This window comes from Watersipora subatra, chromosome 7 (genome assembly GCF_963576615.1).
Source record: "Watersipora subatra chromosome 7, tzWatSuba1.1, whole genome shotgun sequence".
In the NCBI taxonomy this organism is placed as follows: domain Eukaryota; kingdom Metazoa; phylum Bryozoa; class Gymnolaemata; order Cheilostomatida; family Watersiporidae; genus Watersipora; species Watersipora subatra.
The window spans coordinates 29759521-29775180 of record NC_088714.1 but is presented as its reverse complement, the minus strand read 5'-3'; the positions used below and the strand labels follow the sequence as shown (position 1 = coordinate 29775180).

The 15660-nt window shown below is 34.5% G+C and overlaps 1 protein-coding gene across 1 annotated transcript; it reads left to right on the top strand.

Moving 5' to 3' along the window:
* Positions 1-643: 643 nt before the first annotated feature.
* On the top strand, positions 644-14381 carry LOC137400646 (speedy protein A-like). The gene is made up of 7 exons (XM_068086976.1): positions 644-1196; positions 1632-1690; positions 9510-9595; positions 10250-10421; positions 11686-11797; positions 12399-12635; positions 14230-14381. The coding sequence occupies exons 1-7, from the start codon at positions 644-646 to the stop codon at positions 14379-14381; spliced, it is 1371 nt and encodes a 456-aa protein (XP_067943077.1).
* Positions 14382-15660: the final 1279 nt, after the last annotated feature.

Here is a 15660-nt window from a genome sequence, read left to right as displayed (position 1 = left end):
TCAGGCGTTGTGGGAAGGATTTCAGCTAGTAGCATATCAGCATCTTCAATATTTTGACTCATTCAGCACACCGACCAAGAAATTCAAATTTTGAGAGACATTTTGTTGATGTTGTATGACGAAAATAATGCTGTATGAAGGGCATGAAGAACAATCGTGCTCCACATCATAAGGCAAAAAACCTGTAAAACAGGGAGGTCATAACCCGTGCTACACTGCGCAAATGTACAGATTGGTTCTCTCCTGGGCTTCTAACTCATCCCATTTTTGCTATTCTTGTTCCAGCAGTACTCTGCTTAAAAATACACAGCAAGAGCAGCTTGTTTTGTAAAAGCAACAATCTACTTCAGGAACATAGTCTTTTGCTTCATGTTGCAGTTTACTGTGGTTTCACCCCTGCCTTTTAACTTGAGTGACAAATATGACTCGTGCGAAAAACTAATACTAATTGTAAAAGCTTGACAGAACTTGATTTTCAAAGCGCCTAAGCTAATCAAAAGAGTTTTTATTTCGTTATTATATTAGTTATTCATTTTGATTACTTCACATTTTGTTAGTTTTTAAATCTGGAAATATATTTTCTTTATTCTAGATTTACAACAGTGACTAACCAAGATTGTAAAGCGTCGGTTAAGCTGTGGTAATGCCGAAAGGATCATGCGTTGCTAAAGCTTCACACGCTTTAAATCGTAAGAATTATATGGCTAACTCCATGCCATATCTTGTACATTCTACATCTAAAGAGGGAAGAAATAGCATTCAAAGAACTTCATTAAACATTACACATGGTTTCAAACATAAAGCATCTTTTCAAAGAAATGCCAGGGCTGAACATTTTCAACTTTATAATCAAGATGTAAAACCAAGCACAAAAAACAGAAAAGCTTGCCTTCAGAAAATCAGCATTGATACATTTAGCCTTCCATCAGATGATAAGGACCTTGCTGAGAGCCACTTTGAAAATGTTTTGACTTCTACCCATTCCTCAGTCCATTGCAAAGATAAAAAACATGCTGATCTAGCTCGAGCCAGTACATCAAAGACTACAAATTGCCAGTTATTTAGCCGACCGGAAACCCAACCAACCTCGCAGGCGTTAACAAATAAAGGAGTCACCTGTGAAAATCCTTCATCATCTGCAAAGTCTGAGATAATAGTCACCACCGATGAGATGATGAAGTATTTACAGCTATTGGGTAAGGTTGAAAGTTGTGCCAAAAAAATAAGGCTATTGCTTAATAAAAACATCTGCGGGACCATTCTCACTACCACCTGGCATCTAAGAAAAGCTTCACTTCTAATATATTTAAATATTGCTAGCTAATCACCTTCATCTTATTATTGTTGAATCGCGATCGTTGGTTTTAAGTTAACGCAGGCCTTTCGGATAGAGTTACCAAAGTTAGCACTATAGTCATATATACCTTTTAGTGGTCATCAAAAAGAGTTCTCAGTGAAGTTAAATCAAACAATGGATATTGCGTTGGATACTGAAAAGTATAGATTTTAGTCATTTGACCAAATCTGCCATTGTGTAATATGTGTCTTAAAGTAGTGTCGTCTGATGCATGTGATCTTCTTTGATTATGATTCAGAATATGAACGGCTGACCTAATTTCATATATTTGTAGAAGAGCCATACATTGCCAAGTTTCTTCATTTCGATAGTTGCTGTAAAGTAGCCGACAAGGTAAAATATATTGTACTATATTAATCTTACAAAATTGTTCTGAATCTGCATTAACAATTCTATAGCATACCAACAGTGAGTCCCATTTTCTCTAAGCAATTCTGACTGGTTATTAAAAGTATATACATGTTACATGCTCCAGTTAGTTTTTGTCTGCTCTAATTACGGTTGGAATAGATTGATATTTGAATTACTATTAAAAATTGTGTTTTGATATTTTTTGTTAGATATACATGTAAGTTAAGATATAATAGAAGCCTTAGCTAGGCAGATTTACGTAATGATCAGCTTATCAGTCATGCTTGAAATTAGCTACATGTACTTTCGTAAACTAGTTAGATTGGTAGCTGAACACAACACGCGGCATGAGATATAGTTTAGTATTGAATACGTCAAAATGATTTTGATTTTGTTAGTGAGGCTAAATAAATTTTACCATCATAATTTGGAGTTAAGGTTTTTATTTATATAAATTAGCTTTAATCCTAGTTGACACATATTTGTCATTAATTATTACTAATTAGTGCACGTACCCGGCGTTGCCTGGGTAGAGGAAGATATTTAAAAGGTATAACCAAGCAAATACATACACGTATGTTATAACAATGTTTTTATTTTTTTGGAAGCAAATGTGTACTGGAACCTATGATTAGATTACATGGTAATAAGAATTGGAGAATTAAAATTTTATCTTTAAAAAGACCTTGTGAATGTTCCACGCACAATCTTGAGACACTATATCTGTAGTATCTCTTAGTACAAAACACTTTTGGTTTTTTATCTGATCTCAAAGCGTACAAATTTTCAGGATTGTTAACACTTGAACAGCCTACATAAGGTTGACCATGATAGAATGCAGGTCTGTGGGGTTCGGTCCAACGACTTGTAGCGTTTGTCCTTGACTCTTATTCACAGACATGCAAAGCTGAGTTTGAATAAAAACTGAAGTCTCTTAAATTCAAATGGCAAACTTGATGAAATGAGGATTTTAAGGATGAACACATTTTCACTTTTGTATTTGCCTGTCAAAATACAAAAGTCTCTAAAACTTTGGTGGTTTCTAAAACAGGACATCTTCTGTTTCATAACTAATCGAGTTCTTTTGCAAAGCTTTGGCGGGTCTAAGTTTGTAACGAGAATAACTAAACTCCTTTTGTTAAAATAAAATTGTGAGGAGGCAGACCCGCAAGTTGCCGGCCATTTAAAAAATTTATTGGATAGTTAACGACTTCATCTAGATCAACCGTTATGTCAACCGATTTGTAGCTCTTGTGTTCACCAGGTAGTTTGTCAAGAAGTTTAGCATTGGTTGAATCAACAGCATCATTTGAGAGCAAGAATGGCTCTTTCTCCTTTCACATATTTGGTTTGAGAATCTAACGGAAAGATTTGAAAACACTTTGGTCATAGTTCTTTTTCTGATTGTTTTGGAACCAAAAATTGTACTTTTTTGGAGAATTTTACCTTGCAAATCTAAAAAGTTTTTATTGGCTTAAAACCTCTTTCCCTGGCCTTGCTGATCAAGAATGTATAGGGTTTGGAGGATCTAGAAGGCTTAGTTGGGATGGAGTGGGCTCATCAACAAATGGTAATAAAAAGGTTTCGCTGAGAAAATTCACTTTTATTTAATATACAAAATTTACTATTCTAACTTTTAAATGAAGGTGTTTGTTTATTTCTGTCTGTGTTCGGCTGGTGCATAAATCAAATATTTCAAAGCTCAAGGCATAGCTAAAACATATGGTTGAGAAACATTTCTTACTTCTTATGCTAAACATTCGTTCAAGATTTAAAACAGCTTATAAGCAATGGCAGGTAATGTAGTTGCAATTGGCTAAGTTTGTTAACCTAATGAATTTGACTAACTTACGCTAGTAACTTAAGCTAGTCTAAATCTTTACTATAATAAGAGCTGTGTTCGTCCGTCTGAAGCCATTTATTTTGAATTATAAACGTAACGCAACAATTATAATTGTTACGTTACGTGTCATGACCTTCCACGGAATCTTGATCTTCAAGCATGCTAGTAGTAACCAGTAGTATTTTTGCAAACGTTGCATAAATATGTGCACAGTTATGTGATAGCATGGCAAGGACAGCGTAGCATAATGGCTAGCTTGCCTGGCTGCAAAACTTGAAATTCCTAGTTCTATTATTTTTCGTTTCGGATTTTTCGCTCCTAGATTTTAATCGCTATACCTAGACACAAGAATGACAAACAACAAACACAGAGATTTATATAATTATATAGATTGAGAACGATTAAGATTACTACTAATGAGACTATCATCAGTTACACATGATACTTTGAAGGCTTTTATTGGCTACTAGAATGGATATGGAAATCCCAACTAATATAGGGGTTTTTCAAGCTTGGTCATGACTTCATGGAAGGGCTGAATCTGTTAACAGTTTTTGACAAACTAGGTCTAATGCCAAACTGTTAGCCTTTTCATACATCTCACAGGACCATCAGCAGTGAACACTTTTGTTTTTCTAAAACACCAAAGTTACTGCTAATGAATATTGCCGTGATTTCTCTATCAGTACTGAGTTCTGAGAATTTATGCAAGCTAATATGGAGTAAGCCATGCTCAAAGTAGTATTTCATGAGATTTGGTAATACATGTATCATGTTTTTAAGTTCTATGTATAATGATGATAAAAGAATGTCACAGTCAATTTGTTTTTTGAGACATGCTTACATAGGAGGTTGCAAGATGCGGCTTTCCAGCAAAATCCTTCGGGCAATCTTCATAGAAAATCATAATGCAGCTGGCAAGAGAATTATCTTTTGCAAGAGCCATTTGCTCGTCAGTGTTGGCCAACAGGATTTATTATTGAACAGTCAATAATAGTAGTGCACAGTAAATCTCATCATTTTAGTTTTGTGCTTAACATTTGTCACATATTAATACTAGTAAGAGAAATGTATATCTGCTAAAATCTAGTAGAATCTGCAGTCGGTCATTTACCCACCTAAAATCGCTTCAGCTTATACACATAGACAGCGTATGATCAGCATAGATGCAGTTTATGCAACTCGTTATTTATTGTTTACATAAGCTCTTTTGTCATAAGCTATTTGAACTACGAAATCGCCACAAGTGAACATACATTGAATTTACGAGAGTGTATCAGCCCCTTCCATTTTTTGAAAATTGTGAGTTATTGTGCAATATCTCATCTGCCCCAAAGATTTCATGACATTATTCTGAATATGCATGCATACATGTATTTTGCTTAGCCATTTTTCCACATATTGTGTCATCTTAACCTTCTCACCTCTAACTAAAAGGTTTCCGTGCAGCTCTTGCAAGAATGATGGTTAGCAAAATGAGGAGTACAATTAGAGCCACCTAATTTCAGTAAACCTGCCATTTCCAATGTTAATAGTTTAGTCATTGTTTAGGAGAAAGAGTGCATGCGATTTATTTAGGCAAGTGAGCATATAAAATAGTATAAAAAATTATGTACATAATCTACCAGATAATCTTGCTTATATTTTACCATATACTTCTACCAAAATTTTGTTATGCTTTTACTTTTCAAGAATGTTAAAGCTGCTTTGAACTAGAAATAGAGATGAGTGTAGAACAATACGTTTTTGGGAACACAACTTCTAGTCATCAGCTGTTATTACCTACCTAATACATTATTTTTTAACTGTTTGAACCATGCTCATGCTTTTCTTAGATATAGTGTTTGTGTTTATGCTATATAGATAATCTAGTTTTATCAAAAAATCGTGTCTTTTGTTTGATCAAATTACAAAAGCACATTTTTCATAACAACCATTAACTACATTAACTACTGATCATGAGGAATTGGTTTTTATAGCTATAGCTAGATGAGAAAATAAGGAAATATATTGATTTCAAAACTTGACTACACTAATACACTCAAATAAATCAAATACATTCTTCTACTCAGAACAGTAGTGAAGCGTCTTACATGAATAGCGTAAAGACTTTGGAAAAGGCTAACAAGGAACCTCCAAGAACTCCATAACTTGCAGCTACAGTGCACAAACTAAATGAACTATTTAATAGCAAAACATGAAAGTTTATATAATTTTGAGTATGTTTCAACAGAGTTCTTTGCACACCACAAATGAGAGAACAATGACTTTTTAACTTTTTAGCTAGAAGCAGCCCGAGACTGCATGATTATAATGTATATTCTAATTGCATGTTAATCAAAGCCTAATTACATGTATCAAGAATCTGCACATCTAAATCGTATTTATGCCCAAGTGCCACCATACAATGTTTTGGTTGGTTGCAAAGAGAATGTTGTCACGCTAGTTAGTCCATACAATTTGTTGCATGCACATCTGTGGAATGGCAAAACTCACAAGCAGATTAGTCTAGCTTTATAGCAGCAAGACAAAGACTTGCAGACATTTGGTATGGATAAGGGTTTTTAGTAGTGCTTACGCAATGTTGCTACCGAGAATGGGTGCTGCTAGTCATATGAGAATTTTGGTTTATCGATTAAGGTATGTCATTTGTATTATACCTTTGATTTGGCTGGGTAATATTGACATTTGAACTGGCTATGTAGCCATGGTGTCTCGCATATGACCAATGTAGTACTCAACTTTTGTTAAAGTTTGGTGAGCCAGGGCAAAGATGTCAATTACCATAAAACCTTTATTTAAACATTATGGCGCAGTATTTTTCAACCCTTACCCTATAGTTGTGTTTTGTTAAAGCTGATGCTCAAATAGAGGGTGACACTTCATTTTTCAACTAGTTCGTCAGAATCTTTGGAAGATACATTTTTTAACCCTTTTATGGGTGCAGCGATGCTAATGTCACCTATATTTCGCACTCACCCTCAGGCGGATAAACATTAATGCCGTCGGCCTCAGCATTTTTGCTCAACTGTTTTTCATATACGCCAAAGTATCAGACCGAGTTAAACAAGGAACTACTTTGATTATAAAATGTTAGCAAGATACAGTTATTAATTTTTTCAATAGTGTTACTTTCAAAGTTTGAAATGAAAAACCGTCAAGCTTTCGAGTTAAAAAACAGCCATCATGTTTTTAAGTGTTAAAGACGTTTTTAACACTTTAAAGTTAGAATACGCCATAACAATGGCTGCTATTACGTCATACAGTATTCCTGAAGAGTGTTCTCATTGTTCATCAAAATGCTTTCAAGTTTTCAGTCAAGATTGTAACACAGGATAGACAAGTCTGAAAATAATGAGTATAATTTAGATCAGGGGTCTGCAACCCTTTCCACTCAAAAAGCCATTTGGACGTGTTTTCTGCAGGAAAGAACACAGTGTTAGCCACAATTCCCCTTTGATATTTTAAATTTAAAAAAATAAATATTACATGTAACGTTTTTGTATAGCTTTTAATGTTTTTATTCCATGTTTGCACCATAAAACAAAAATGTGTGGCATTTATAATGATTCAACTGCTGAGAAAACAAAATTACATTTTTGCAAAGAACAATAAAATAGCTAACAACACCATGAAAATACATGTAGGCCTATTATGTTGTTTTTATGGTTACTTTCAAGAAAAATTGCAACTTCATGTTTAAATCAGTCCTTCTTTTAGCAAAGCGCCAAACTTAAACTCTAACTCTAGCTGACTGAGAGTATATAAAATAATCATTCCTAACAAATGATTCTTTTATATATTCTCCGTTGGTGAACGGCTTTCCATGCCTGACTATTTCTTGAGCGGTCACAAAACTAGCATATGTAGATGAGTTTCCGGACTTCACCCACTTCTTGCTTAAATTAGCCTTACACATCAGTTTCGAAACGGCCTTTTTCTTTCATCTCCTTCTGGATATTTTGGAGCAAAGGCTGCGTGTTTATTCTGAAAGTGTCTTGCGACATTTGACTTTCTATTATTTGCAAATTTCTCATTACATATTAAGCAAACTGGTAAACCAGTCTCAGAGCGGTGAAAGCAAGCAAATCAGCCCATGTAGGATTAAATGTTCTACATATTTTTCTCTGTCACTTTTCTTAGCATTCGCCATAGTTTGCCTACCTGAAGTAAAAAAATCAAGGCTTGTCATGCCGGCTGGTGTAATTTTGGCGGTTTTATTGGCACATAAATAATGACGCATTACACCGACAATGTTTGATTTATCACCATAATTAAAATTTTTAAATTATATTACAAAATTTAGTGATAAAACTTCCATACTTTTATGAATTACTTGGCACATGGTAAAAAAAATCCAAAGTCAAAGGGAGCCACAGCGAGAGGATAGAAGAACCGCATACGGCTCCGGAGCCGCAGGTTACTGACCCCTGATTTAGACCTTAGTCACTCCGAATCAGAATATAGTTCTAATGATCGTGATGATCGAGTTTTTCTGGTACATCCTCACTAAAATCATGGAAACCATTACAGCAACAACGAAATAATTAATTATTGAAGTAACCGAGTCATTATTAGTACCATTTTGTAGACACTTTACTATTGATCACTTTCTAATTTGGGTTCGGGAGGATCAAAGAATGTCAAAGTGGTGGGCAAATAGAAGTGGCGTTAGATTATAGTGTGGCGCTGTGTTTTTCACCCCTTTTTCTATAGTGGCGTTCTATTGGAAGTGGCTGTAGCTAGGCTGCATATAGATATGAGAGGGGTTTGTGACTGATGCACACTTTATTGGCCAAAGTTCACAACGTAAAAACCACAAGAGAATTAGGCATATTATAAAAAGGCATCAGCAGACAATATTTCGTCATTCAGTCAAAATTTACATCAGTTATAACATATATGAAAATTTTACACCTTTTAAGCAGTTATGAAAGATAGCATTGGTAGAAGTAGCATTGATCAGAAGTCATGCAGAACGAGGTGTGCAGCTGACTCATTGACAGGCCGGTAGGCAGCAAATTACACGCAGTAATATATTGAGATATGAATCCAGTATTGGCACAGCAATACGCAGATGTCGAAAGCATTGAAATGTATGAAACTATAGCTCTCTGTTGAAACTATAAACTTGCAGTTGAGTAATATATATTCGCTATATAAAAAAAGAGAAATAACGTACCTTGTACTCTCCGTAACAAAATGGCTCATGGTATAATCTACTTGTGAGATACAGGCGTATGTGTCACTCATAGCTTAGAGCGCACCTCTTCGTTCAGTCTGTACTGCTACCTTGAAACGATATCTTGCTTTTTTATAATGGCAATCTTGTAAATATGTTAACAACAGTTGGTAAGTATAAAATTAGAACTAATAAATAACAAAAATAATGTTTGCAATTGGTAAGCAATAGGATTTTACTGATTAATTTGTTGCTTTCATCAAAGATGACAGGGTTGTCACTCACTTTATCCCAGTGCTATATTCGTGAATATATATGAATATATGAATATAGTGGTTGAAATGGTTAATATGAATATATATGAATGGTTAATTAATATTTGTAAGAAAATTTTAACTGATACTTTCATGCACCCCTTTAACCTTTGGTTAATCTTAGTTATCTTTTATTTATTGACTTATTAAACTTGTTTAACTTATTAAACTTGACTTATTAAACTGAATTTTAGCTTATTTCTTTGTTATAACCGCCTTTATTTGCATTCTCTACATACCATACTGGCTCATTCAATCAACCACACAAATGTATTTTTTCTAAATTATATTTCTTTACTCATTGCGTTAGCTCTATACTTGATTCATTTTAGAGTTTTTATGATTTTGAAATCATTAATCATTGGATGAGAAGTATAAAAGTGGTTCAATTTTTTACATGTTTGTCTCTATTGATAATAGTCCTACAGGTGTTCCCATTATTGTGAGAGCATCTTGTTTTAGTATCTTCTGGCAATGGTGTTTATGTACTTTTCCAAAGCCAAGCTTACCAGAGATGAATTTAACCAATTCAATTTCTTCGCTGCGTTGTAAGTAGACATTATTCATTCTATTCAATACTTTTCAATTTTTTCCGGCTATTATGAAATCAGAACAGACAAGTGAGTGCAAAGATGACTAACAATCCTACCTGACTAAGTTGTATTGTTCACCATGCTTACCTAACTCATTGGTTTTTGTAATAATCCAATCACAAGGTTAAGCTTGGTAGTTAATTATTTCATATTGTTGCTTTTGTAATGATTACTACAGCCTTTTATCAGGTGCCTCAAGTTTGTTAATTGGCAATATTTCTACTGTCAGGAGTGACCAGCTTTGTTATTGATTGCCAATAATTTTGCTTTTGGCATAAAATTAGCTCTTCTAAATTGGGCTATCGACAATCATCAGCATGAAGCGGGTAAGATAACACCATCGGAGAAGCTTTCATTCACTGCAGAGATTTACGTAAATTCTTATTATGCTTTTAATCTATGAAGGTTTATTATATAAATGCTCCAAGAGTTAGAATATAACCTTAACTGTTAGAAATTTATACATCCTTACATTTTAAACATCGCAAAACTTTTTGTTGAACTTACATGTCAGATCCCTTATGTATATAGCCAGTCGGTAAAGGCAATTCAACACCATTCTCAAGATTAGTTTAGAAACCATAGAATGTTATTTAATTTCAACTTTAGGTATTTAGCGAATGATATGGAAGAGGACTTTGAAGGGTACAAGTTTGAAATACTGCCTTGGGCTCTTGGGAAAACGTGGCGAGTTCATCACAAGGTGCTCTTAGACAGAAGAATAGAATTGTTGAAGAAAATGGGTTATAGAGCTGTTGTTAGCAAAAGGTGTTGTGAGGAGGTACATTATATACAATCATATTTTTGGTAGTTGTATTATTAACACTTCTCAATTCAGTGAAATAGTAAGCAAAGAAGTATAACAGACTTTGTTACGTTATCTTAGTGAGCTAGTTTTGAGTTGTCTTCTCATACATTTTTACAAATATAAATATGCAAGGGCAAAACATTTAAAAAAATAATTATTTATGAAAAACATGTTTCAACACATTTATATATTGGTCAATCAGAGATGCTAAATCTATGCAGTCGGTTGTAGCAGCGTGGAGAATACACATTACACTCAATTGTTTGTATCAACTTTAGTTTTGAGGATGACCTTTGACTATTACTTTTAAAAGAAGTGCTAACATTGTTAAGTGTTGCTTTGGAGGTTACTTTTGCTTGGCATTTACAAATCAGACAAATATTGTAGGTAATTTTTATAACTGTTCTCATTGTCTTTAGTAATGATTTCACATTTTAAAGGATAATTCCTATAAAGCAATTATCATAAAAGAAACTGACGTTTTTGGTTTTCAAATATCATGGGTGGGTGGGTTTGAGCCTTTTTATTCTCTCTATGATATGTTCATGGCTTATTATTTACTAGGAACAGATGTACTGTATTGCTATTCTAGAACATTTTGCTATGAATGCAGGCTATTGTATCTATTTAGGCTTGCCATTAGATGTGAAGCTTGTTAAACAGACTTCAGAAAAAGAGCTTCCTTTTATCACACAAAACATTCTACTTGTAAAATATATGCATACCAGCACAAACTTTTGGCTTAGGTATGAGTTTTTAAAACGTTCATCAAAATATTCAGAGGTTTAATGAAGATTTCCTCTCCACTTTTAAATAAGCTCCTTAGTACCTCAAGTGGCAGACGAATGATGCAGCAGGACAAAATTGTGATGTACATCTTCTGAGGTTTACTCAACCACAATCCTTTCTCATTCATATCCGTTGACCATTGCTCTCCCTTGTTATTTATGAGTGCCTGTTTCAACAAGTCATTAAGTAATAAGAAGTCTCAGGATGACAACTATGAATGACTAACAATGAAAAACTTAAATGTATTTCACCAGAAGATGACTATTCAGTTCAACCGCAGACACATTGTGTTATGCACTTGAAGTCATTTGTCATTCTCATCTTTATCATTCAGCCAAACCTGAAAAATTGCGAGTTAGTCGAAATCAATTCATTTTCTGCTATAAAAAACATAAAAGTAAGGGAATAGTATATTTAATTGACAGTCAATGACAATATTTAATATTAGATTATGGCTATTGAGCCCGACCATCATGTTTGGAAGCGGGAGCGGCAGGCGCACCATGCAGGAGCCATAAGAGATTGGATCAGGGAAGAACAGGAAGATAAGCAATTGATAGGTGAGGTGAATTAACCATTCATATTTTGAGTTGATTATTAGGTTGAAATTCTACTTTTTCATAGATACATGTACAATTAGCGATATTTCGTTTGTTATTTGCTGTACATTTCCTTTCTAATTATGTGATCCGAACTAGCAAATATTACTTTTAAATCCAATTTCTTGCTTTTAGGATACTTCCAAAATTAATAAATTGTTTCTTGAGGGGTCTTTTCAGCTTTAGATCATTTATTGTAAAGATTGTGATCACTTATGAACTAGGGTTGCTCACGATATGATTTAATGAAATATGGCATGAGGTAATAGGTATATCCAGAAGGATCTATTTCTCTCTTTTGCTAGAAGATAATTGCATTCTTTATCGAAGAATACATGTTATGGTTCATGAGCAAACTCCATAAGTTCATAGCAGGCACTTCCATTACGACGCTTGCCACTGATATCTGATAGATAATTACTCCTGCCATGGATCATATGTACAAATTATTTGGCATTAAAATCTAGAAGACATGTTTTTGCAGTTGGACATAACATTTCAAAATGCAAGCTCAGGCTTCCTATTAGTTAGGATGCCATGCTATCCTTCTGAATTGTTTTAGGGCCTGATGGTTCTCCCCGATCATGTGACCTCTGTGGGTATCCATCGAAAAGAACTGGTAATGCCGATACTGCTGCTACAATAAGTGAGCATGATTCGCTAAGCCCAGATCGGGAGTCCCTTAGTCCAAATCATAATTCCCAAGTTTGGCTACAAATGGATTCAAGTGGGACTTCCCTAGAGGAATATAACGCTGTTGATATGACAACAGCTTCAACATGTACATTCAACTTGGCTGGTAAAATCTTTTTATTTACAACATGATATCATTTAATTATCATGTAAAAGCAGGACATCTGAAACAAATGTAACGCTGGTTGCTGATGTCATCATTGTAGAATATTGATGCAAAAATGCTCAGGAAGGTCAATAAGGTGCAAAAATGTTGCACGTAGTAACTATGCTGTTCGGAGAAATCCTGATAAAATCTACAGCGCTGCACTGTATGATGCATAAATTTCAAGTAGCTATTGCTGTACAACTGGCAACCCCTTAGGCAGATAATGACAAAGGGAGTCAATTTTTTTGAGTTTATAGATTCCCTCATAACTAATTGGTTGAAAAGTGAGTAGCAAATGGTTTTGGAGTTTGATGAGTTGAATTGACCTTAGTTTGGCACCAAAATATATTAGCGGTTAAGCGGTTCCCTGGTGACTCAGTGGCTATTTATGATTGTTGGTTCATCTATGTACTATTTTAATGATGATATTTAAGAAGGCATTATATTGCAACTATAAATATGTTATCAGAAAGGACAAAAGGTCTGAGTAAACACTCTTATCATCTGTTGGTGTGAATAAGTATCTCTCAAAAATTTGTATATCTGTCATAAAAACTACGATTTAGCTGATAAAAGATAAATAAAATTCCAATGCCTTGACAACAAGCACATTAGAGGTGTTGTGATTAGTTGTAGCAGTTTAATCAATGGACTTATTACTCTGTTTGTAAGTTCGTTTTTGGTGCACAAAATACTCCATCCTGACTCAAAGTTATTGCTAGGCCAACGGGGTCAGATTTTGTGAAGCATGTCATATTCGTTGTGAGCACCCCATACTTGCCAGTACTGTAGCTGATATAACAGTGAACCGGTATTGATGTTTAAAAAAATTTATTTCCAAATCGTTGTTTCGACATCACAACAAATAATATGCGATTATTTTTTCCATCATTCCTAATGGTACTGCAGATTATGAATCAAATTGATTAAAGGAATCGATTATTTTTGTCAAATAATCCCAGTGCGGCGGCAAATGCAGACAACAGAGTTGATGATCTTCATAACCAATAACATCTGATTCGTCTCCATGGTGTAAACAACTTAGCTTAGATGGTATCAAGCTCAGGATGGCTAGAAGGCATGAAAAACCGTCACTCAATTGAGACACTAGTCTGCAACTGGTTGTCAATAAAGCCATTTCCTGGACAGAAAACTGTTTACGCTAAGCACTAGGCGGTCTTTTCATGTGAAGGATTACCATTTACAATTGTTGCACGAGCTTATACAAAATTTGTCACTTTATCCGAGTTGATGATTTTTAGTCTGTAATAATCTTGTAAAGCAAATCATCTTATCTTACTGCATGTTAAATTGTCCACAGGTTCATTCCATAATCATGTTTAAAGTACCCAAATTCAAATTGCTTTGAAATTAGATTTGCTATGCTCAGCTGCTGTTTTCATTCGTTTAATCTAATCATATCATTCTTTTAACAATAAAGCACACTACTCATCATTTAGTGGCTATTTTTTCTCTTGTTATTAACATTAATGAACATGCTTTGGTTTTGGATAAGTTTAGTTTGCAGCGAAAATAAACTGTTTGCTTATAGACATGCAGAAGAATATTTCGGGGTCTGCTGACAAATTTAGTTCAGGCAGAGGAAGAAGCCTCAGTGGTTATATGGCAGATGATACACTAGATTGGGTCGATTGCTATAGTGACACTGAGAAATACAGCTTCTGTGATAGGCCGGAACCTTGAGCAGTTATTGCTTTTTATAATGTTATCTCTGTGTTCATACTTTTTACTGAGTTCTAAGATTATATTCGAAGAAATGGCCTTATATGTCAATATCATCGCTGTAATTATCTATTTATTGTAATGTGTTCTGCTATTTTTATGAACTTCATTGTTTTGTTTGTTTAACTATCAATCATTTGATCAATATTGAGCAACTCTGACTGGAACATGACTACGAAACAAGCTGTAGTGATGGAGGCTGCATTATTATTTGTTTTCAATTTCTTTGCTAAATACCGATTAAGAAATTATATTGGTCAAATATAAAAATGAAAATTCTTTGTTCCTAGGGTGTCTTTATTACCACAACATTACAATGTCACGTGTTGGGCTCATATACAAAGTAATCTGATAATCTGTGTTAATTGAGACAAAGTAAAGTTATTTAATCACCATCAAGACTAAAATAGCAATATCATTAGTCGACTTTATGTCTTTCATAATGCATCTGAATGCTGTGCCCTGATCATAACCACACATGCTTAAAATGGCGTTTGGCACACGAGTCATGGGACACTTGTATGATATATTTTCTATAGAATTTGTTTTTGGCTTATGTTCCTTTGAAAACAGTGTCAGTTAATGACATATAGCCAAGCCGACACCATTTCTTTACCACTAATCTCAGGCTGGGCATCGCATCAGAATCGGTAATTATTTAAGAAAAACAAAGCCAGCGGCATCATTCATTGGAGCTTTATGGCAGTAAATGGATCACATCACCATATCGTAGTCTCCCAAGGGAATGCACATCCTCCTGCAATTTGCTGCTATACAGTCTTGAGACATTGTCATAAATTGCAAGAATGCAGGCAAACATAGGTAAATAGCCACTAAGATTTTCTAATCTTTTGAGGAATGTGATAAAACTGTAATAAGTTTAGCTGTGCTCGTCACGAGCCGCTTAGACCGACATGCATATATTTGTCTTCTTCAAACTTTCAATAAATCTCGTGACATCAGCGAATAACAACAACCTTGGCACTTGGCGGCAAGCTAAGACATGGCGACATGTCTGCCTTCATGAATGTATTAGTGGCTAATCAAGTGTGACAGCATAATATGATGGAGTTGTCTTTCTTCAATGTGAAGAAGATATTGGCTGTTTGACTTGATGCTGTGTGCTTCCGAATTTTCGTGTCAGATTGATCAACATGAATGGGCACTGATTACATCTGTTGCTAAGCGCTAGCTTGACAATAGGAAACAGCCTCCATAGTAGTTGTTGTATATAAACCGT